A 19,974-nucleotide genomic window follows, 5' to 3' on the forward strand; every position below is an offset into this window, starting at 1 on the left:
CAGTGCATGGAAGTGATCGGGTTGATGGTAGCGGCAATGGACATAGTTCCTTTTGCACGCATTCATCTAAGACCATTATAACTGTGCATGCTCAGTCAGTGGAATGGGGACTATATAGACTTGTCTCCGAAGATACAAGTAAATCAGAGGACCAGAGACTCACTCCGTTGGTGGCTGTCCCTGGACAACCTGTCACGAGGGATGACATTCCGCAGACCAGAGTGGGTCATTGTCACGACCGACGCCAGTCTGATGGGCTGGGGCGCGGTCTGGGGATCCCTGAAAGCTCAGGGTCTTTGGTCTCGGGAAGAATCTCTTCTACCGATAAATATTCTGGAACTGAGAGCGATATTCAATGCTCTCAAGGCTTGGCCTCAGCTAGCGAGGGCCAAGTTCATACGGTTTCAATCAGACAACATGACAACTGTTGCGTACATCAACCATCAGGGGGGAACAAGGAGTTCCCTGGCGATGGAAGAAGTGACCAAAATCATTCTATGGGCGGAGTCTCACTCCTGCCACCTGTCTGCTATCCACATCCCAGGAGTGGAAAATTGGGAAGCGGATTTTCTGAGTCGTCAGACATTGCATCCGGGGGAGTGGGAACTCCATCCGGAAATCTTTGCCCAAGTCACTCAGCTGTGGGGCATTCCAGACATGGATCTGATGGCCTCTCGTCAGAACTTCAAAGTTCCTTGCTACGGGTCCAGATCCAGGGATCCCAAGGCGGCTCTAGTGGATGCACTAGTAGCACCTTGGACCTTCAAACTAGCTTATGTGTTCCCGCCGTTTCCTCTCATCCCCAGGCTGGTAGCCAGGATCAATCAGGAGAGGGCGTCGGTGATCTTGATAGCTCCTGCGTGGCCACGCAGGACTTGGTACGCAGATCTGGTGAATATGTCATCGGCTCCTCCTTGGAAGCTACCTTTGAGACGAGACCTTCTTGTTCAGGGTCCGTTCGAACATCCGAATCTGGTTTCACTCCAGCTGACTGCTTGGAGATTGAACGCTTGATCTTATCGAAGCGAGGATTCTCAGATTCTGTTATCGATACTCTTGTTCAGGCCAGAAAGCCTGTAACTAGAAAGATTTACCACAAAATTTGGAAAAAATATATCTGTTGGTGTGAATCTAAAGGATTCCCTTGGGACAAGGTTAAGATTCCTAGGATTCTATCCTTCCTTCAAGAAGGATTGGAAAAAGGATTATCTGCAAGTTCCCTGAAGGGACAGATTTCTGCCTTGTCTGTGTTACTTCACAAAAAGCTGGCCGCTGTGCCAGATGTTCAAGCCTTTGTTCAGGCTCTGGTTAGAATTAAGCCTGTTTACAAACCTTTGACTCCTCCTTGGAGTCTCAATTTAGTTCTTTCAGTTCTTCAGGGTTCCGTTTGAACCCTTGCATTCCGTTGATATTAAGTTATTATCTTGGAAAGTTTTGTTTTTAGTTGCAATTTCTTCTGCTAGAAGAGTTTCAGAATTATCTGCTCTGCAGTGTTCTCCTCCTTATCTGGTGTTCCATGCAGATAAGGTGGTTTTACGTACTAAACCTGGTTTTCTTCCAAAAGTTGTTTCTAACAAAAACATTAACCAGGAGATTATCGTACCTTCTCTGTGTCCGAAACCAGTTTCAAAGAAGGAACGTTTGTTGCACAATTTGGATGTTGTTCGCGCTCTAAAATTCTATTTAGATGCTACAAAGGATTTTAGACAAACATCTTCCTTGTTTGTTGTTTATTCTGGTAAAAGGAGAGGTCAAAAAGCAACTTCTACCTCTCTCTCTTTTTGGATTAAAAGCATCATCAGATTGGCTTACGAGACTGCCGGACGGCAGCCTCCCGAAAGAATCTCATTCCACTAGGGCTGTGGCTTCCACATGGGCCTTCAAGAACGAGGCTTCTGTTGATCAGATATGTAGGGCAGCGACTTGGTCTTCACTGCACACTTTTACCAAATTTTACAAGTTTGATACTTTTGCTTCTTCTGAGGCTATTTTTGGGAGAAAGGTTTTGCAAGCCGTGGTGCCTTCCATTTAGGTGACCTGATTTGCTCCCTCCCTTCATCCGTGTCCTAAAGCTTTGGTATTGGTTCCCACAAGTAAGGATGACGCCGTGGACCGGACACACCTATGTTGGAGAAAACAGAATTTATGTTTACCTGATAAATTACTTTCTCCAACGGTGTGTCCGGTCCACGGCCCGCCCTGGTTTTTTTAATCAGGTCTGATAATTTATTTTCTTTAACTACAGTCACCACGGTACCATATGGTTTCTCCTATGCAAATATTCCTCCTTAACGTCGGTCGAATGACTGGGGTAGGCGGAGCCTAGGAGGGATCATGTGACCAGCTTTGCTGGGCTCTTTGCCATTTCCTGTTGGGGAAGAGAATATCCCACAAGTAAGGATGACGCCGTGGACCGGACACACCGTTGGAGAAAGTAATTTATCAGGTAAACATAAATTCTGTTTTTCAGAAGGTCTGGGCACAGTCCATTTTGAGATCCATGGGTATTGACATTTTTTCACAGAGAAACAGAATAGGCTTAAGATAAGGGTCTCCCAGAGGAAGGTTTTTACTGTCCAACATTCCAAAGGACTCAGTAAAGGCTCAGCCTTGTTTTTCTGTGTCTGGATCTAAAAATAAATGGGGGTGATTCTTCCAGTTCCCCTATCGGAACTAGGTCAGGGTTTATATTTCAACCTATAGTTCCCCAAAAAGGTGGGAACTTCAGGACTATTCTTGATCTAAAAACCTTGATCAGAGTTAAGACTTTCAAAATAGAAACAATCAACTATCTTTCCTCTTGTTCAACAGGGCCAATTCATGTCCACAATAGATCTCAAGGATGCTTACCTTCATATCCCTATCCACAAGGAGCATTATCAGTATCTCAGATGGCCTTTCTGGACAAGCATTTCCAGTTTGTAGCTTTTCTGTTAGGTCTTGCTACAGCTCCCAGAATTTTTTGATTGTCCCTCCGGGAACCCTCTTGTCTGTAATCAGAGCTCAGGGCTTTTCTGTAGCCTCTTACTTGGACGATATCTTGGTTCAGGCTCCATCTTTACATTTTAGCAATTTCTCATACAAACAATCTTTTGTTGGTGTACACCTTGGCATTTCAAACTAGTCTTTTTCCTCCAATTGTTCTGTTGCCCCGAGTGGTGGCTTAAATCAAACAGTAGGGAATGTCAGCAATTATTTTGGCTCTTGTGTGGCCATGCAGGACTTGATATGCAGACTTGGTGATAATGTCGTCTGCTCCTCCATGGCGGTTACCTCTGAGAGCGGACATTCTGGCGCAAAGGCCGTTCTATCAACACCTAGATACTCTGAGGCTGACTGCATGGAGATTGAACGGCTAGTCTTGTCTCAGAGAGGATTCCCTAAAGCGGTGATTGATAGTCTTATCCAGGCACGCAAGCCTGTTACTAGATGTATTTACCTTAAGAGATGGAGGGCTTACCTCTTTTGGTGTGAGGAATGGGGATTCTTTTGGCATAAGGTTAAGATCCCACACATTCTGCAATTTCTTTAAGATGGTCTGGAAAAGGGCCTGTCGGCCAGTTCTCTAAATGGTCAGATTTCTGCCCTTTCTCTTTTGTTGCATGGGAAGTTGGCTCATTGGCCAGATGTCGTTTGTTCAAGCTATTGCTAGAATCAGACCCGTTTTCAAACCTGTTGCTCCGCCTTGGAGCCTTAAACTTGTTCTTAAAGTTCTTCAACAGGCTCCATTTGAGCCTATGCATTCTATTGATATTAAGTTACTCACTTGGAAAGTGTTATTTTGTTTGCTACTTCCTCTGCTTGCTGAGTTTTGGAATTGTCTGCTCTCCATTGTGACCTGCCTTATTTGGTTTTCTATTATGATAAGGCTGTACTGCGGACAAAACCGGGGTTTTTACCTAAGGTTGTTTAAAATCACAATATCAATCAAGAAATTGTTGTTCCATCTCTTTGTCCCAATCCTCCTTCCTCAAATGAGAGGTTATTACATAATCACTGTCAAATGCAATCATATATTAAAAACATAGATAACTTTTTAACAAATGTTAGGTTTCTCACTGAAATTATTTACATATCGCTTGTGCAGCCATAACACAAATAGTTGTAAAAGCTTTTCTGGGATCCCTATTGTTCTGAAATAGTTAACATGCATGGGTTTTCCATTGGCTTTTGGTAATTTAAATGTTTTTTTTTTTCTGGCAGCAGTTCTAGTTTTGCCCCTCATTTCTTTCCTACCTTTCTACTTCTCCTTACTTGGCTATACGATAAGACTGACTAATCAGTGGGGTGAGAAGGATAGAATACTCTTGGTGGTCAGGAGTAATGAACTCATAGGCCCTCACCACCTCAAAACAAATTAAGCATACATTGTTTGTTCCTTTTTTTTTTTTTTTTTGTTGTTAACCTGTATCATAACTCTTAGAACGCTTGAGTACTTTTCATATTTTGATTAATCTAAATATATCTTCACTAGTGTTACTTGAGTAGGTAGTTTTAAATCTTGTTTGACCTGTGCATCTGTGGTTTTTGAAAGTTTAGTGTTATGTTTTATCCAGAGTGCAGAAGCAGTCAAAAAAGCACGGAGTTACTTGGAGTTCGTGGAGGATTTCATTCAGGTCCCTAGAAATCTTGTAGGTAAGAAATATAAATTAAGATGAGTTTGGTTCAGTTCTCATTTCAGCTTCCAAAATAGAAATTTTAATCTTGTGAAATATTTTCTTTCAGTTTTAATTTTGACTGCTATGTTTTTGCTTTTTCTTTAGGAAAAGTCATAGGCAAAAATGGAAAAGTTATACAAGAGATTGTGGATAAGTCTGGAGTAGTTAGAGTAAGGATTGAAGGAGACAATGAAACCAAGCTTCCAAGAGAAGACGTAAGTTTCTGTACTAATTTGGGCATTCCCTATATCAGTGATGGCCAACTTCCTAAAACAAGGAGGCCGCAGGTTAATATTTTAGAAGCATTAAGGGCCACTTATAAATTTGGTTATTAAACACACAAATAATAATCTTCCTAAAAAGTCTAGTGGCACAGGGGATTTAGGTTAGGTTGCAGGGTGGCTTCTATCTGCTGCTGTTCCCTCCAGAGGACTCGTTTTGGCCACTCCAAATTACACATTTTTAGTTTCACATTTTCCTTTGGTGACAAAAAACTATGAGATCCTTGGGCTGCCAGTTGGCCATCCCTGCCTATAATATTTTGAATACTGCTTCTATGCATCTTAATATTTGGCTACTTACTTATTTTTTATAACCAATGGCTGTTAGTTTGTTTAAGTGTTCTATCTCCCTATACTTGCTGAAAAATTAAAATTAGAGTGGCATAAATCAAAATAACATAAAGAATATTAGTCCCGTTTTTAACCTTAGCAGTAAAATACGTTAAACATTCTTATAGGTATTCAGTATTTCAGATCTTATTAAAAGTTGCCTGAAACTTTTATGCATAGTGTATATCAGCAATGCATAAGGAAAAGGGCTTTCATATTTTATTTATTGTTGGTATATTTCTTTTTAGGGTATGGTTCCATTTGTTTTTGTTGGGACTAAAGAAAGTATTGGAAATGTCCAGGTTCTCCTAGAATACCACATTGCATACCTGAAAGTGAGTTTTTTAGCATACTTTTTTTTTTTTTTAAAGTTAACTTTCTAATTAATGTTGGCATCCTGAGAGTAAAACTTCAAATGCAATTCTGTTTATATTTTTAAACCCTCAAAATGTTAGGAAGTAGAGCAGCTTAGACTGGAAAGACTCCAGATTGATGAGCAGCTTCGTCAGATTGGTATGGGTTTCAGACCATCTTCAAGTCGAGGAACTGAAAAAGAAAAAGGCTATGCGACTGATGAAAGTACAGCATCCTCGGTCCGGGGAAGCAGGTCTTACAGTGGAAGGGGACGAGGTCGCAGGGGTCCAAATTATACATCTGGTTATGGTATGTATTGACGTTAAAAATGTACCATTATTAATATTGTTTCTGCTTTTTTATTTGTATTGCATTTTATACGGTTCTGTTAGATTGGCAGATAATTTGCAGTAAGTAGCCCTACATACACAAATATTTGTCCTTAGAACACCACAGCTTTACGTAAACATTATTAGGTTAAATAAAATAACCAGCCTTCATACATATCACAATGTTCGCATACAAATTGGTATCGGATATGTTTCTGTATTCAGGAATATATTGTAAAACACCACATAGTTCTTTAATATTGAGTCAAATTAGAAAAAATAAAAAGATAACATTAAGGCTCTTATGTTTGCTATGGTCAGAGCCTTAAATTTGAATCATAAACAGTGCCTCTACAAGACCAATACTTTTTAATTCCTCATAGGGTCTCTGGGCCCCAAAGTCTCCCTTTTATGTTGGCTCCGCTTTGCCATTATTTTATTACTACATACACTACTTTCTGTGTGGCTACCTTGTGGGAAGCGGCTGATTAATTTTTAAAATATATTTAGGATGTTATTTAATTTCTTTCCTAAGATATGGTGAGTCCACGGCATCATCAATTACTGTTGGGAATATCACTCCTGGCCAGCAGGAGGAGGCAAAGAGCACCACAGCCAAGCTGTTAAGTATCACTCCCCTTCCCACAACCCCCAGTCATTCTCATTGCCTTCGGTGCAAGGAGGAGGTGAAGTTTTGGTGTCTGAAAAAGATGGGATTTATTACAACTTCAATCAAGATTTTAGTATTTTGAAAGCCAGATATGTTTTCTCTGATCTTTCCTCTCAAGATTGGGTTTAGCCGTTCTCCACGTTAGTCTCTTCAGTAGGGCAGTGGTGGCTTTCAAGCAGTTAGGAACTTGTGGGATGGGCCTCACCGTGTTATCCTAACATGTTGCTGCCCCTGTATAGAAAGCCAGAGTAGGTTTACACTGTCTTTCTTTTTTTTCCCCAGGTCCCTGTGAGGAGTAGCTTCCTTCCATACTGGGTGAACTGTCCTCCTGCCGGACAGCTAGAGGTGCAGGTAAGTGCCATTTTTTATCTTCTTGGAAGAGTCACTGGCTCTGAAGAGTAAAATTTAAGATGCACATATATTGGGACTTCCATCCTGAATTCAGGAGGTTTTATGGCAGGGTGCAGGCACTTGGGCTGTGACTATAGAGAGGGAAAAAAAATTCTTGGAAGGGTTATTTTTCCTTTTGGCGGTTCAGGGGTTAATCATCTAGTGTTGGTGCACTTGTTATAGACAGTTGCGAGGGTCAGTCCGTGTTGACAGAACTTTTGCTAGCTTTTAGCTACCTTGTTCTGCCCCAGTCACTAAAGAGAAGCGTCTTGGTACTGGGAGGCGGATCTGATTTGAGAGGCGTTTTTTTTTCCGACTAGGAACGCGCGCTTTCATAGTCAGTGGCACAGTTCCTAAGCCGATCACGTGTCACATGATTTCCTGTTCAGAGGAGTCCAGAGCGGTTGCGTGTCGGCAGAGACATCGTAGTTGCAGCTTCTTTTTTCAGAGGGGGCAGGTAGGCGCCTCAGCTATACGCCGAGTTGTAGAGGTCTTGGGTTGGTTACTGTCTCTTTACTCTCCCTATTTTTATTAACCAGAGATACTCTAATTAAAATTTTAGCTGACGGTACCTTATTGGATTATTGGTGAGGACACAGATTGTCCATTGGGAGCGGATAATCTCTTAAAGGGACAGTGCAGTTTTAAATATTTTTGATCTTTAAATTATTTTATTAATTAATTAATTATGGAGCAGGAACTTGCTCCTTTAGTTCAGTGCAAGCTTTGCCTTGATAACCAAATTGAACATCCTATGCCTTTTTGTTCTTCATGCATTGAGAGGACTCTCATACATAAAGATTGGATGTTTCATCTAAGTCCAAGATTTTGGCGATTCCTTACATGGGTAAGACCTTGTTTGTACCTGGTCTGGCAGAGATTATTTTTGATATCACGGGTGGTTAACGTTCTTTTCTGCCGAAAGACAAGAATAGGCCGAAAGGACGTCAGAGTAATTTTCGTTTCAGAGGTAAGTCTTCCTCTTCCCTGCAGGAACAGTCCAAGCCTTCTTGGAAACCCAATCAGCCTTGGAACAAGGGGAAGCGATCAAAGAAACCCTCAGCTGAATCCAAATCAGCATGGTTTGCCCCCAATCTGGAATCGGATCAAGTGAGGGGCAGACTTTCTCAGTTCTCTCAAGCATGGATACGAGATGTCCCAGTAACTTGGGCTGTGGGCATAGTATCCCAAGGTTACAAATTAGAATTCAAGACTTTTCCTCCCAGGGGTAGGTTCCACCTCTCAAGATGATCTGCAGACCAGATCTAAAGAGGCCTTCTTGAAATGTGTACAAAATCTTTCCTCCCTGGGAGTGATAGTTCAGTCCCAGTACAGGAACAGGGTCTAGGTTTCTTTTCCAATCTGTTCGTGGTTCCCAAAAAAGAGGGAACCTTCTGACCTATTCTAGACCTAAAGTGTCTAAACAAGTTTCTCAGCGTACCGTCCTTCAAGATGGAGACTATACGATCCATTCTTCCTTTAGTGCAAGAAGGTCAGTTCATGACGACCATAGACCTGAAGTATGCGTACCTTTTTATGTTCCCATTCACAGGGATCATTTCAAATTTCTGAGATTTGCCTTTCTGGACACCCACTTTCAGTTTGTGGCTCTTCCATTTGACCTTGCCACAGCTCTCAGAGTGATTCGGCCTCGGGGGAATTGCAGTGGCGCCCTATCTGAACGACATTCTGCTTCAGGCGCCATCTTTTCAACAAGCAAAATCTCACACAGAGATCTTGTTGTCTTTTCTATGTTTCCACGGATTGAAAGTGAAGTGGAAAAGAGTTCCCTTGTTCCAGCTACAAGGGTAGTTTTTTTTAGGGACCATAATAGAATCCCTATTCCGATAAAAACTTTGACGGAAGTCAGAAAAGTTAAAATTCTTGCCTCTCTCTACAGTCTACTGTTCGACCATCAGTCGCGCTATGTATGTAGGCAATTTGTTCTGATTGTTGCTTCCATGGACATCATTCCCTTTGCTTGATTCCATTTGAGCGCTCTGCAGTTATTCATGCTCATGCAATGGAACGGGGACTATGCGGATCTGTCGTGAGGATAGATCTAGATCAGTCGACAAGAGACTCTCTCCCGTTGTGGCTTTCTCAGGAACATCTCTCTCATGGAACATGCTTTCAGAGACCATCCTGGGTAATTGTGACCATGAACGCCAGCCTGCTGGGCTGGGGAGCAATCTGGGACTCGTTAAAGGTGCAGGGACTCTGGAGGAGTCTGCTCTCCCCATAAATATCTTGGAGTTGAGAGCAATTTTCAATGCTCTGATGGCTTGGCCTCAGTTGTCCTTAGCCCAGTTTATCAGGTTCAAGTCAGACAACATAACCTCAGTGGCTTACATCAACCAGGGAGGAACTCTGAGTTCCTTAGCCATGAAAGAGATGGCCCGGATTATTCAGTGGGCGTAAGCTCACAATTGCTGTCTTTCGGCCATCCACATTCCAGAAGTGGACAACTGGGGAGCAGATTTTCTGAGCAGACAGACCTTTCATCCCGGGGAGTGGAAGCTCCATCCGGAGGTATTCTCCAGCTTGACCCTCAGATGGGGGGTGCCAGAGCTGTATCTGATGGCGTCTCGGCAGAATGTCAAGCTCCAGAGGTGTGGTTCGAGGTAAAGGGATCCAGACCGCTCTGATAGATGCTCTGGCAGTCCCTTGGGATTTCAGGCTGGCATACCTGTTTCCTCCGTTCGCTCTTCTTCCACGAGTCATTGCTTGTATCAAACAGGAGAGAGCGTCAGTGATTCTAATAGCTCCTGCATGGCCTCGCAGGATTTGGTATGCAGACCTAGTGGAAATGTCGTCTCTTCCACCTTGGAGACTGCCTCTGAGGGAGGACCTTCTACTTCAGGGTCCCTTCCTTCATCCAAATCTCTTTTCTTTGAAGTTGACTGCTTGGAGATTGAACACTTAGTTCTGGCTAAGCGTGGGTTTTCTGAGTAGGTCATTGAGACCATGATTCAGGCTCGCAAGCCTGTTACTAGGAAGATTTACCATAATATATGGTGTAAATATCTTTATTGTTGTGAATCCGAGGGCTACTCTTGGAGTAGGGTCAGGATTCCTAGAATTGTTTCTTTTCTCCAGAAAGGTCTGGAGAAGGGTTTGTCGGTCAGTACCCTGAAGGGTCAGATTTCTGCCTTATCTAGTTTGCTACATAAGCGTCTGGCGGATGTGCCAGATGTGCAATCTTTTTGTCAGGCCTTGGTTAGAATCAGGCCTGTGTTTAAGTCCGTTGCTCCTCCTTGGAGCCTTAACCTTGTTCTTAGAGTTTTGCAGCTGGCTACGGTTGAGTCTATGCTTTCTATAGATATTAAGTTGTTATCTTGGAAGGTTTTGTTTCTTACTGTTATTTTTTCTGCTTGGAGAGTCTCGGAACTCTCAGTTTTGCAGAATGATTCGCCTTACCTTATCTTTCAGGCCAATAAGGATGTTGTGCATGCTCTAAAATTCTACCTACAGGCGACTAAGGATTTTTATCAGTCTTCTGCCCTGTTTGTTTCTCTGGGAAACGTAAAGGTCAGAAAGCTACTTCTACTTCTCTTTGTCTCTGGTTGAGAAGTATAATTTGGTTGGCCTATGAGACTGCTGGACAATAGCCTCCTGAGAGAATTACAGCTCATTCTACTAAGGCTGTGTCTTTTTCTTGGGCTTCTCTGCATACAACAACTTGGTCTTCTCTGCATACTTTTTCCAAATTTGATACTTTTGACTCGGCTGAGCCTTTATTTGGGAGAAAGGTTCTTCAAGCAGTGGTGCCTTCAGTTTAGGTCTACCTGTCTTGTCCCTCCCTAGTCCTCTGTGTATTCTAGCTTGGGTATTGGTTCCCAACAGTAATTGAGGACGCCGTGGACTTACCATATCTTAGGAAAGAAAACAAAATTTATGCTTACCTGATAAATTTATTTCCAGGTATATGGAGAGTCCACGGCCCCGCCCCTTTTTATTTAAGACAGTTTATTTTTTTTTACTAACCTCAGGCACCTCTACACCTTGTGTTACTTCTTTTCCTTCTTAATATGGGAAGAGTCCACAGCTGCATTCCTTACTTGTGGGAAATACTGAACCTAGCCACCAGGAGGAGGCAAAGACACCCCAGCCAAAGGCTTAAATACCTCCCCCACTTACTCATAACCCCAGTCATTCTTTGCCTTTCATCATAGGAGTGTGGCAGAGAAGTGTTAGAAGATTTCGGGAGGGTAGTACTCTTTGAGATTGGGACTGGAGTTTTAAGTAGTCCTGTCAGCGAGACCATGGATGAAAGTTAGAGTCCGAAGATGCAGGGGAGAGTCTTTTTGCGAAACCATCCTGACTCATATTAACAGCTCCATAAGCAATCAGCGTTGACGAGTTTTGCTGCCTGCTTTCTTCTCTCAAGTCCGTGTCAGAAGCGATGCTACTATCTGTCGCACTTGAAGGGCCATGTTACTGTTCCACGGCATAGATTTTGGTAAGATTGTTTCATTTTTTTTATACACATATGATAACGCAAGAAGACAGGGTCACAGTGTGACTCATTTTATCTGTATAGAATCAAGGGTTATTATCTCCTGAGTGGGGTTATTGAACAGTGGGGAATAATCTTATATGTTTATTTGGTTTTATGCTGCTTTTATGTGTGAGATGTTATAAGCTCATAGGCTGTTATGGAAAATACAGGTTTCACTTTGAGGACTGTGCAGCTTACAAGTTTGGCGCCTTTTTTCTCATAGCAGAGACAGTCCTGCATTGCACAGTTTTCATTCCCTCTTTCCTGACTGGGTGTTTGTCAGAGAGGAGTCATAAACCTCTGTACTGTCTGGGTTATAGGAGGTGGAGGCGAAAGGTTACATTTTGCACTCCTTCCCAGAGTACATCAGATCATTTATTGGATTTAACGGATACGGTTATCAGAGGATGAAGTTCTTTCTGAGGCTTCAGAGTATGAACATTCTGGGTCGGAGTCTGCTGCCTCTAAACCTCCGATAGCGGAGGAACCAGACTTTAGTTTTAGTAATTTGCGCTTTCTTCTTCCCGCCCTTGTTCTTCAATGGGCGGCCCTACATTTAAATTTATTCTTCTGGCATCTTTTTCACCCTGATGTTTCTCCTACTGTTCCTTGTTCCCTCGGCAGAATGACTGGGGTTATGAGGAAGTGGGGGAGGTATTTAAGCCTTTGGCTGGGGTGTCTTTGCCGCCTCCTGGTGGCCAGGTTCAGTATATCCCACAAGTAAGGAATGCAGCTGTAGACTCTTCCCATACAGAAGGAAAGGAAATTATCTGGTAAGTCATAATTTGTTTTTTTCTCCATTTACCTTCGGTCGATTGACTGGGGGTTGTGGGAAGGGGAGTGAAACTTAACAGCTTGGCTGTGGTGCTCTTTGACGCCTCCTGCTGGCCAGGAGTGATATTTCCAACAGTAATTGAGGACGCAATGGACTCACCATATCCGGAAAGAAATACATTTATCAGGTAAGCATAAATTATGTTTTCTTCTATAAAGGTAAGACAAATCCACGGATTCATCCTTTACTTGTGGGATATTATCCTTCTGCTAACAGGAAGTGGCAAAGAGCACCACAGCAGAGCTGTCTATATAGCTCCTCCCTTAGCTCCACCCCCCAGTCATTCTCTTTGCCTACTCTAAGTACTAGGAAGGGTAAAGTGAAAGAGGTGATAAAATATTAGTTTTTAATTTCTTCAAGCAAGAGTTTATTTTAAATGGTACCGATGTGTACTATTTACTTTCAGGCAGCAGATGGATGAAGACTGCTGCCTGGAGGATGATGATCTTAGCATTTGTAACTAAGATCCATTGCTGTTCCCACAGAGGCTGAGGAGTACAGGAAACTTCAGTGTGAGGAACGTTTTCATGCTATGCAGCAATGAGGTATGTTCAGTCATATTTTTCTGGAGAGACTGTGTATTTCAGAAAGGCTGACATTATACCCAGGAGGGTAAGGGTAAGCAGTAATCCTAGAGCTAATAAGAAGGGCATTACTATGCTTGCATAAGGGGCCAATTACAAAAATGGTTGACACTGAGTTGTAAATGTTTGTGGGCAAACGTTTTTATGAACTGGGAGTGCTGTTAACGTTTTGTGGGCAATAACGTTTTGGGAAACTTTATTGAGGATACACTTGGCTTATTTTTTGGTCTCAGAACCCACATGGCTAGTTAAAACCACTCTGGTGCGGTTCTTTGAGGCTGTAGAGACATCGAGTGAGATGGGCGGGGCCTATTTTCGTGCCTCAGATGCACAGTTAGTTTCTCTCAGCAAGCTCTAACTCCTGAGGGCCCTGGTGGATGTTTTGGGCCAAATCAAAGCTTTAACCCCACATTTACTATCCCTGAGGGCAGGTAGGGCCACAGCAGGGCTGTGGCAAGGTGCTGAGGGTGTTTTTTCTGGATTTAGGCCTAATTTCAATCCGGTTTACACATTAAAGGGTTAAACGTTATAATTCCTTGTGGGGCAATCTTAACTACATGTCTTGTGTCTGCTTGCAAAATTTTGAAAAATTTGGTGCATTTTAAGGCTGTTTTGCAGAACGTGTATGCTTTTTTTTTCTCTTAAAGGCACAGTACCGTTTTTTAAGATAGTTATTTTTTTCACTAAATAAAGTGTTTTCATGCTTGTTTGTAGTCATTACTAGCCTGTTCAACATGTCTGACATTGAGGAAAGTCAATGTTTAATATGTTTAGAAGCCATTGTGGAACCTCCAATTAGAATGTGTCCCTCATGCACTGAAAAGTCAATAAATTGCAAAGAACATATTTTAGCTACTAAAAGTATGTCGCAGGATGATTCTCAGTCAGAAGGGAATCAGGTTATGCCATCTAATTCTCCCCAAGTGTCACAACCATTAACGCCTGCACAAGCGACGCCAAGTACTTCTAGTGCGTCTAATTCTTTCACCCTGCAAGATATGGCCACAGTTATGAATACTACCCTCACAGAGGTTTTATCTAAGTTGCCTGGGTTGCAGGGGAAGCGCAACAGGTCTGGTGTGAGAACAAACGCTGAGCCCTCTGACGCTTTATTAGCCATATCCAATGTACCCTCACAATGTTCTGAGTTGGGGGTGAGGTATTCGCTGGCTGAGGGAGAGTTTTCTGATTCAGGAAACATGTTCCCTCAGACAGACTCAGATATGACGGCTTTTAAATTTAAACTAGAACACCTCCGCTTATTGCTCAGGGAGGTTTTAGTGACTCTGGATGATTGTGACCCTAATGTAGTTCCAGAGAAATTGAGTAAAATGGACAGATTCCTAGAGGTTCCTGTCTACACTGATGTTTTTCCGGTCCCTAAGTGGATTTCGGACATTGTTACTAGGGAGTGGGATAGACCAGGTATTCTGTTCGCTCCCCCTTTTAAGAAAATGTTTCCCATATCAGACACTGTGCGGGACTCGTGGCAGACGGTCCCTAAGGTGGAGGGAGCTATTTCTACCCTAGCTAAGCGTACAACTATACCTATTGAGGACAGTTGTGCTTTCAAAGATCCTATGGATAAAAAATTAGAGGGTCTCCTGAAGAAAATATTTGTTCATCAAGGTTTTCTTCTTCAACCTATAGCGTGCATTGTTCCTGTAACTACTGCAGCGTCCTTTTGGTTCGAGGCTCTGGAAAAGGCTCTTCAGGCTGAGACCCCATTAGATGATATTCTGGATAGAATTAGGGCTCTCAAGCTAGCTAATTCTTTCATTACAGATGCCGCTTTTCAATTGGCTAAATTAGCGGCGAAGAATTCAGGTTTTGCTATTTTAGCGCGTAGAGCGTTATGGCTTAAGTCCTGGTCTGCTGATGTGTCATCAAAAGCTAAGCTTTTAGCCATCCCTTTCAAGGGTAAGACCCTATTCGGGCCTGAACTGAAAGAGATCATTTCAGACATCACTGGAGGGAAGGGCCATGCCCTTCCTCAGGATAAGACGAACAAGATGAGGACCAAACAAAATAATTTTCGTTCCTTTCGAAACTTCAAAGGTGGTCCCTCTACCTCTTTCCCTGCCGCAAAGCAAGAAGGGAATTTTGCTCAATCCAAGTCAGTCTGGAGACCTAACCAGACTTAGAACAAGGGTAAACGGGCCAAGAAGCCCGCTCCTGCCACCAAGACAGCATGAAGGGGTAGCCCCCGATCCGGGATCGGATCTAGTAGGGGGCAGACTTTCTCTCTTCGCTCAGGCTTGGGCAAGAGACGTTCAGGACTCCTGGGCTTTAGAAATAGTAACCCAGGGGTATCTTCTAGATTTCAAAGATTCTCCCCCAATGGGGAGATTCCATCTTTCTCAATTGTCTGTAAACCAGACAAAAGGAGAGGCGTTCTTACGCTGTGTAGAAGACCTATATTCCATGGGAGTGATCTGCCCAGTTCCGAAAACAGAACAGGGCCAAGGGTTCTACTCCAATCTGTTTGTGGTTCCCAAAAAAGAGGAAACCTTCAGACCAATTTTGGATCTCAAGATCCTAAACAAATTCCTCAGAGTCCCATCCTTCAAGATGGAGACCATTCGGACTATTTTGCCAATGATCCAGGAGGGTCAATATATGACCACCGTGGACTTAAAGGAAGCATATCTACACATTCCTATCCACAAAGATCATCACCAGTTTCTCAGGTTCGCCTTTCTGGACAAGCATTACCAGTTTGTGGCTCTTCCCTTCGGGTTGGCCACGGCTCCCAGAATTTTCACAAAGGTGTTAGGGTCCCTTCTGGCGGTTCTAAGGCCGTGGGGCATAGCTGTGGCGCCTTATCTGGATGATATCTTAATCCAGACGTCGACTTACCAACTAGCCAAGTCTCACACGGACATCGTGTTGGCTTTTCTAAGATCTCACGGGTGGAAGGTGAACATAAAAAAGAGTTCACTTATACCTCTCACAAGAGTTCCATTCCTGGGAACTCTGATAGATTCGGTGGACATGAAAAAAATTTCTGATGGAGGTCAGGAAATCAAAAGTTTTATCCATCTGCCGAGCTCTTCATTCCATTCCTCGGCCGTCAGTGGCTCAGTGTATGGAGGTAATTGGCTTAATGGTAGCGGCAATGGACATAGTTCCATTTGCTCGCTTGCATCTCAGACCACTGCAACTTTCATGCTTAAACAGTGGAATGGGGATTATGCAGATTTATCTCCTCAGATTAATCTGGACCAAGAGACCAGAGACTCTCTTCTTTGGTGGTTGTCACAGGATCATCTGTCCAAGGGAATGTGTTTCCGCAGGCCAGCGTGGGTCATAGTGACGACGGACGCCAGCCTATTGGGCTGGGGTGCAGTCTGGAATTCCCTGAAAGCACAGGGTTTGTGGACTCAGGAGGAGGCTCTCCTCCCGATAAATATTCTAGAACTGAGAGCGATATTCAACGCACTTCAGGCGTGGCCTCAGCTGGCGTCGGCCAGATTCATAAGATTCCAGTCGGACAATATCACGACTGTAGCATATATCAATCATCAGGGGGGAACAAAGAGTTCTCTAGCGATAATAGAGGTTACCAAAATAATTCGATGGGCAGAGACTCACTCTTGCCATCTATCAGCAATCTATATCCCAGGAGTGGAGAACTGGGAAGCGGATTTTCTAAGTCGTTAGACTTTTCATCCGGGGGAGTGGGAACTCCATCCGGAGGTGTTTGCACAATTGATTTGGCAATGGGGCACACCAGAATTGGATCTGATGGCGTCTCGTCAGAACGCCAAACTTCCTCGTTACGGGTCCAGGTCAAGGGATCCTCAGGCAGTACTGATAGATGCTCTAGCAGTACCCTGGTCGTTCAACCTGGCTTATGTGTTTCCACCATTTCCTCTCCTTCCTCGTTTGATTGCCAGAATCAAACAGGAGAGAGCTTCGGTGATTTTGATAGCACCTGCGTGGCCACGCAGGACTTGGTATGCAGACCTGGTGGACATGTCATCTCTACCACCATGGACTCTGCCACTGAGAGAGGAACCTTGTGATTCAAGGTCCATTCCAGCATCCAAATCTAATTTCTCTGCGGCTGATTGCTTGGAGATTGAACGCTTGATCTTATCCAAGCGGGGTTTCTCGGAGTCGGTCATAGATACCTTGATTCAGGCTCGTAAGCCTGTCACCAGGAAAATGTATCATAAGATATGGCGTAAATATCTTTATTGGTGCGAATCCAAAGGCTACTCATGGAGTAAGATCAGGATTCCTAGGATTTTGTCCTTTCTCCAAGAAGGATTGGAGAAGGGGCTATCAGCTAGTTCCTTAAAGGGACAGATATTCTACTGCACAAACGTCTGGCAGATGTTCCAGACGTTCAGTCGTTCTGTCAGGCTTTAGTTAGAATCAAGCCTGTGTTTAAACCTGTTGCTCCGCCATGGAGTTTGAATTTAGTTCTTAAGGTTCTTCAAGGGGTTCCGCTTGAACCTATGCATTCCATAGATATTAAGCTTCTATCTTGGAAAGTTCTGTTTTTAGTTGCTATTTCTTCGGCTCGAAGAGTTTCTGAACTATCTGCATTGCAATGCGACTCGCCTTATCTTGTTTTCCATGCTGATAAGGTGGTTTTGCGTACCAAACCTGGATTCCTTCCTAAGGTTGTTACTAGTAAGAATATTAATCAGGAAATTGTGGTTCCTTCTCTGTGTCCTAATCCTTCCTCTAAGAAGGAGCATTTATTGCACAACTTGGATGTGGTTCGTGCTTTGAAGTTTTACTTGCAGGCGACCAAAGATTTCCGTCAAACATCTTCTTTGTTTGTTGTCTATTCTGGAAAACGTAGAGGTCAAAAAGCTACGGCTACCTCTCTTGCCTTTTGGCTGAAAAGCATCATCCGTTTGGCATACGAGACTGCTGGACAGCAGCCTCCTGAAAGAATTACAGCTCACTCTACTAGAGCGGTGGCTTCCACATGGGCTTTTAAAAATGATGCTTCTGTTGAACAGATTTGTAAGGCTGCGACTTGGTCTTCGCTTCATACCTTTTCCAAATTTCACAAATTTGATACCTTTGCTTCTTCGGAGGTTATTTTTGGGAGAAAAGTTCTTCAAGCAGTGGTGCCTTCTGTTTAACCATCTGTCTTGTCCCTCCTGTTCATCCGTGTCCTGTAGCTTTGGTATTGTATCCCACAAGTAAAGGATGAATCCGTGGACTCGTCTTACCTTTATAGAAGAAAAGTACATTTATGCTTACCTGATAAATTAATTTCTTCTATGGTAAGACGAGTCCACGGCCCGCCCTGTCATTTTAAGACAGATTATATTTTTTTGTTTTAAACTTCAGTCACCTCTGCACCTTGTAGTTTCTCCTTTTTCTTCCTGTACCTTCGGTCGAATGACTGGGGGGGGGGTGGAGCTAAGAGAGGATCTATATAGACAGCTCTGCTGTGGTGCTCTTTGCCACTTCCTGTTAGCAGGAGGATAATATCCCACAAGTAAAGGATGAATCCGTGGACTCGTCTTACCATAGAAGAAATTAATTTATCAGGTAAGCATAAATTTACTTTTTTTTCTAATTTTTGCCTTTCAGGAGGAGGTGGTCGTTGAGAAGCTTTTACTTTATGTATTGGGTGTTTTTCTTGTTTACAGTTGTGTAATACTTTTTAGTCACCAGACAAAGGAACCGATGACTATGGTGATCACTGTTTTGTGAAATCCTTTATTACATGTTCAGTGATCTTACTTGCATAAAGACTCTTTTTCTTTATGTGTGGGTGATATGTGCTTTCCAATAGCACATTTTGTTTGAACTTTCTGCCTTGATGGCTTGATACTAACGTAGTTGGAATGAATCCTCTTCATGTGCTATACACACAAAATATTTATTTCATGTAAGTGGCAAGAGTCCATAAGCTAGTGATGTATGGGATATACATTCCTACCAGGAGGGGGCAAAGTTTCCCAAACCTCAAAATGCCTATAAATACACCTCCCACCACACTCATACCTTAATTTTACAAACTTTGCCTCCTATGGAGGTAGTGAAGCAAGTTGTGCTTGATTTCTTCTGTGATGATCAATTGGGCAATGGGTAATAAAGGGATTATCTACCTTTTTAAACAACAAAAATTCTGGTGTTTACTGTCCCTTTTAAGATTGATTATATTCGTTCTTTGTTGAAGGAAGTTTTGGTTACTTTGGGTATTGAAGAGTCTAGTTCTCTTAATAACAAAGCCAGTAAACGTTTAAATTCTGTTTTTAAACCTCCAAAGGTTGCTCCTGAGGTTTTTCCTATTCCAGATGCTGCCTCTGATATGATTACTAAAGAATGGTCTAAGCCTGGTTCTTCTTTTATGCCTTCTTCTAGGTTTAAAGGGACAGTCAGAATTTTTGTTGTTTTTAAAGATAGATAATCTCTTAATTACCAATTCCCCAGTTTTGCATAACCAACACAGTTATAATTATACACATTTTACCTCTGTAATTACCATGTATCTAAGCCTCAGCAGACTACCCCTTTTAGATTTCCAGATAGATTCAGTGTCCATGACTCTGTCTTTAACAGACAAGAGGCAAATTAAATTGGTTTTAGCTTGTCTAAACCTTCAGTCTTGATCATTCCCTTCAGTGGCTATGTGCATGGAAGTTTTAGGTCTTATGACTGCAGCATCAGACACGATCCCCTTTGCTCGTTTTCATATGAGACCTCGGTAGCTTTGCATGCTGAATCAATGGTGCAGGGATTATACTCAGATATAACAACTGATATTCTTAAATCCCAACATTCAACTCTTTGTCTTGGTGGTTGGACCATCACCGTATTGTTCAAGGGGCCTCTTTTGTTTGTCCTTCCTGGACTGTGATCTCAACGGATTCAAGTCTTACAGGTTGGGGAGCTGTCTGGGTGACAGCACAAGGGGTTTAGAAACCTCAAGAAGAGAGGTTACCAATCAATATTTTAGAACTTTTCATTCGTTTTTAGACAGACAATATCACAACAGTGGCATATGTCAATCATCAGGGGGGACTCGCAGCTCTTTAGAAATGAAAGAAGTATCTCGGATACT

General features: G+C 42.8%; 1 protein-coding gene across 4 annotated transcripts in view; it reads left to right on the forward strand.

The window, feature by feature from the left end:
* The window catches only part of FXR1 (FMR1 autosomal homolog 1), a 356,275-nt gene that overhangs the window by 286,405 nt on the left and 49,896 nt on the right, over nt 1-19,974 (forward strand). For all 4 annotated transcript variants that reach the window (XM_053710172.1, XM_053710173.1, XM_053710171.1 and 1 more), the window contains 4 exons: nt 4,557-4,635; nt 4,764-4,873; nt 5,518-5,604; nt 5,725-5,932. In XM_053710172.1, coding sequence (XP_053566147.1) covers nt 4,557-4,635; nt 4,764-4,873; nt 5,518-5,604; nt 5,725-5,932 — 484 coding nt within the window. The remainder of the gene's footprint in view (nt 1-4,556; nt 4,636-4,763; nt 4,874-5,517; nt 5,605-5,724; nt 5,933-19,974) is intronic.

The sequence above is a fragment of the Bombina bombina genome, chromosome 4 (genome assembly GCF_027579735.1).
Source record: "Bombina bombina isolate aBomBom1 chromosome 4, aBomBom1.pri, whole genome shotgun sequence".
In the NCBI taxonomy this organism is placed as follows: Eukaryota; Metazoa; Chordata; class Amphibia; order Anura; family Bombinatoridae; genus Bombina; species Bombina bombina.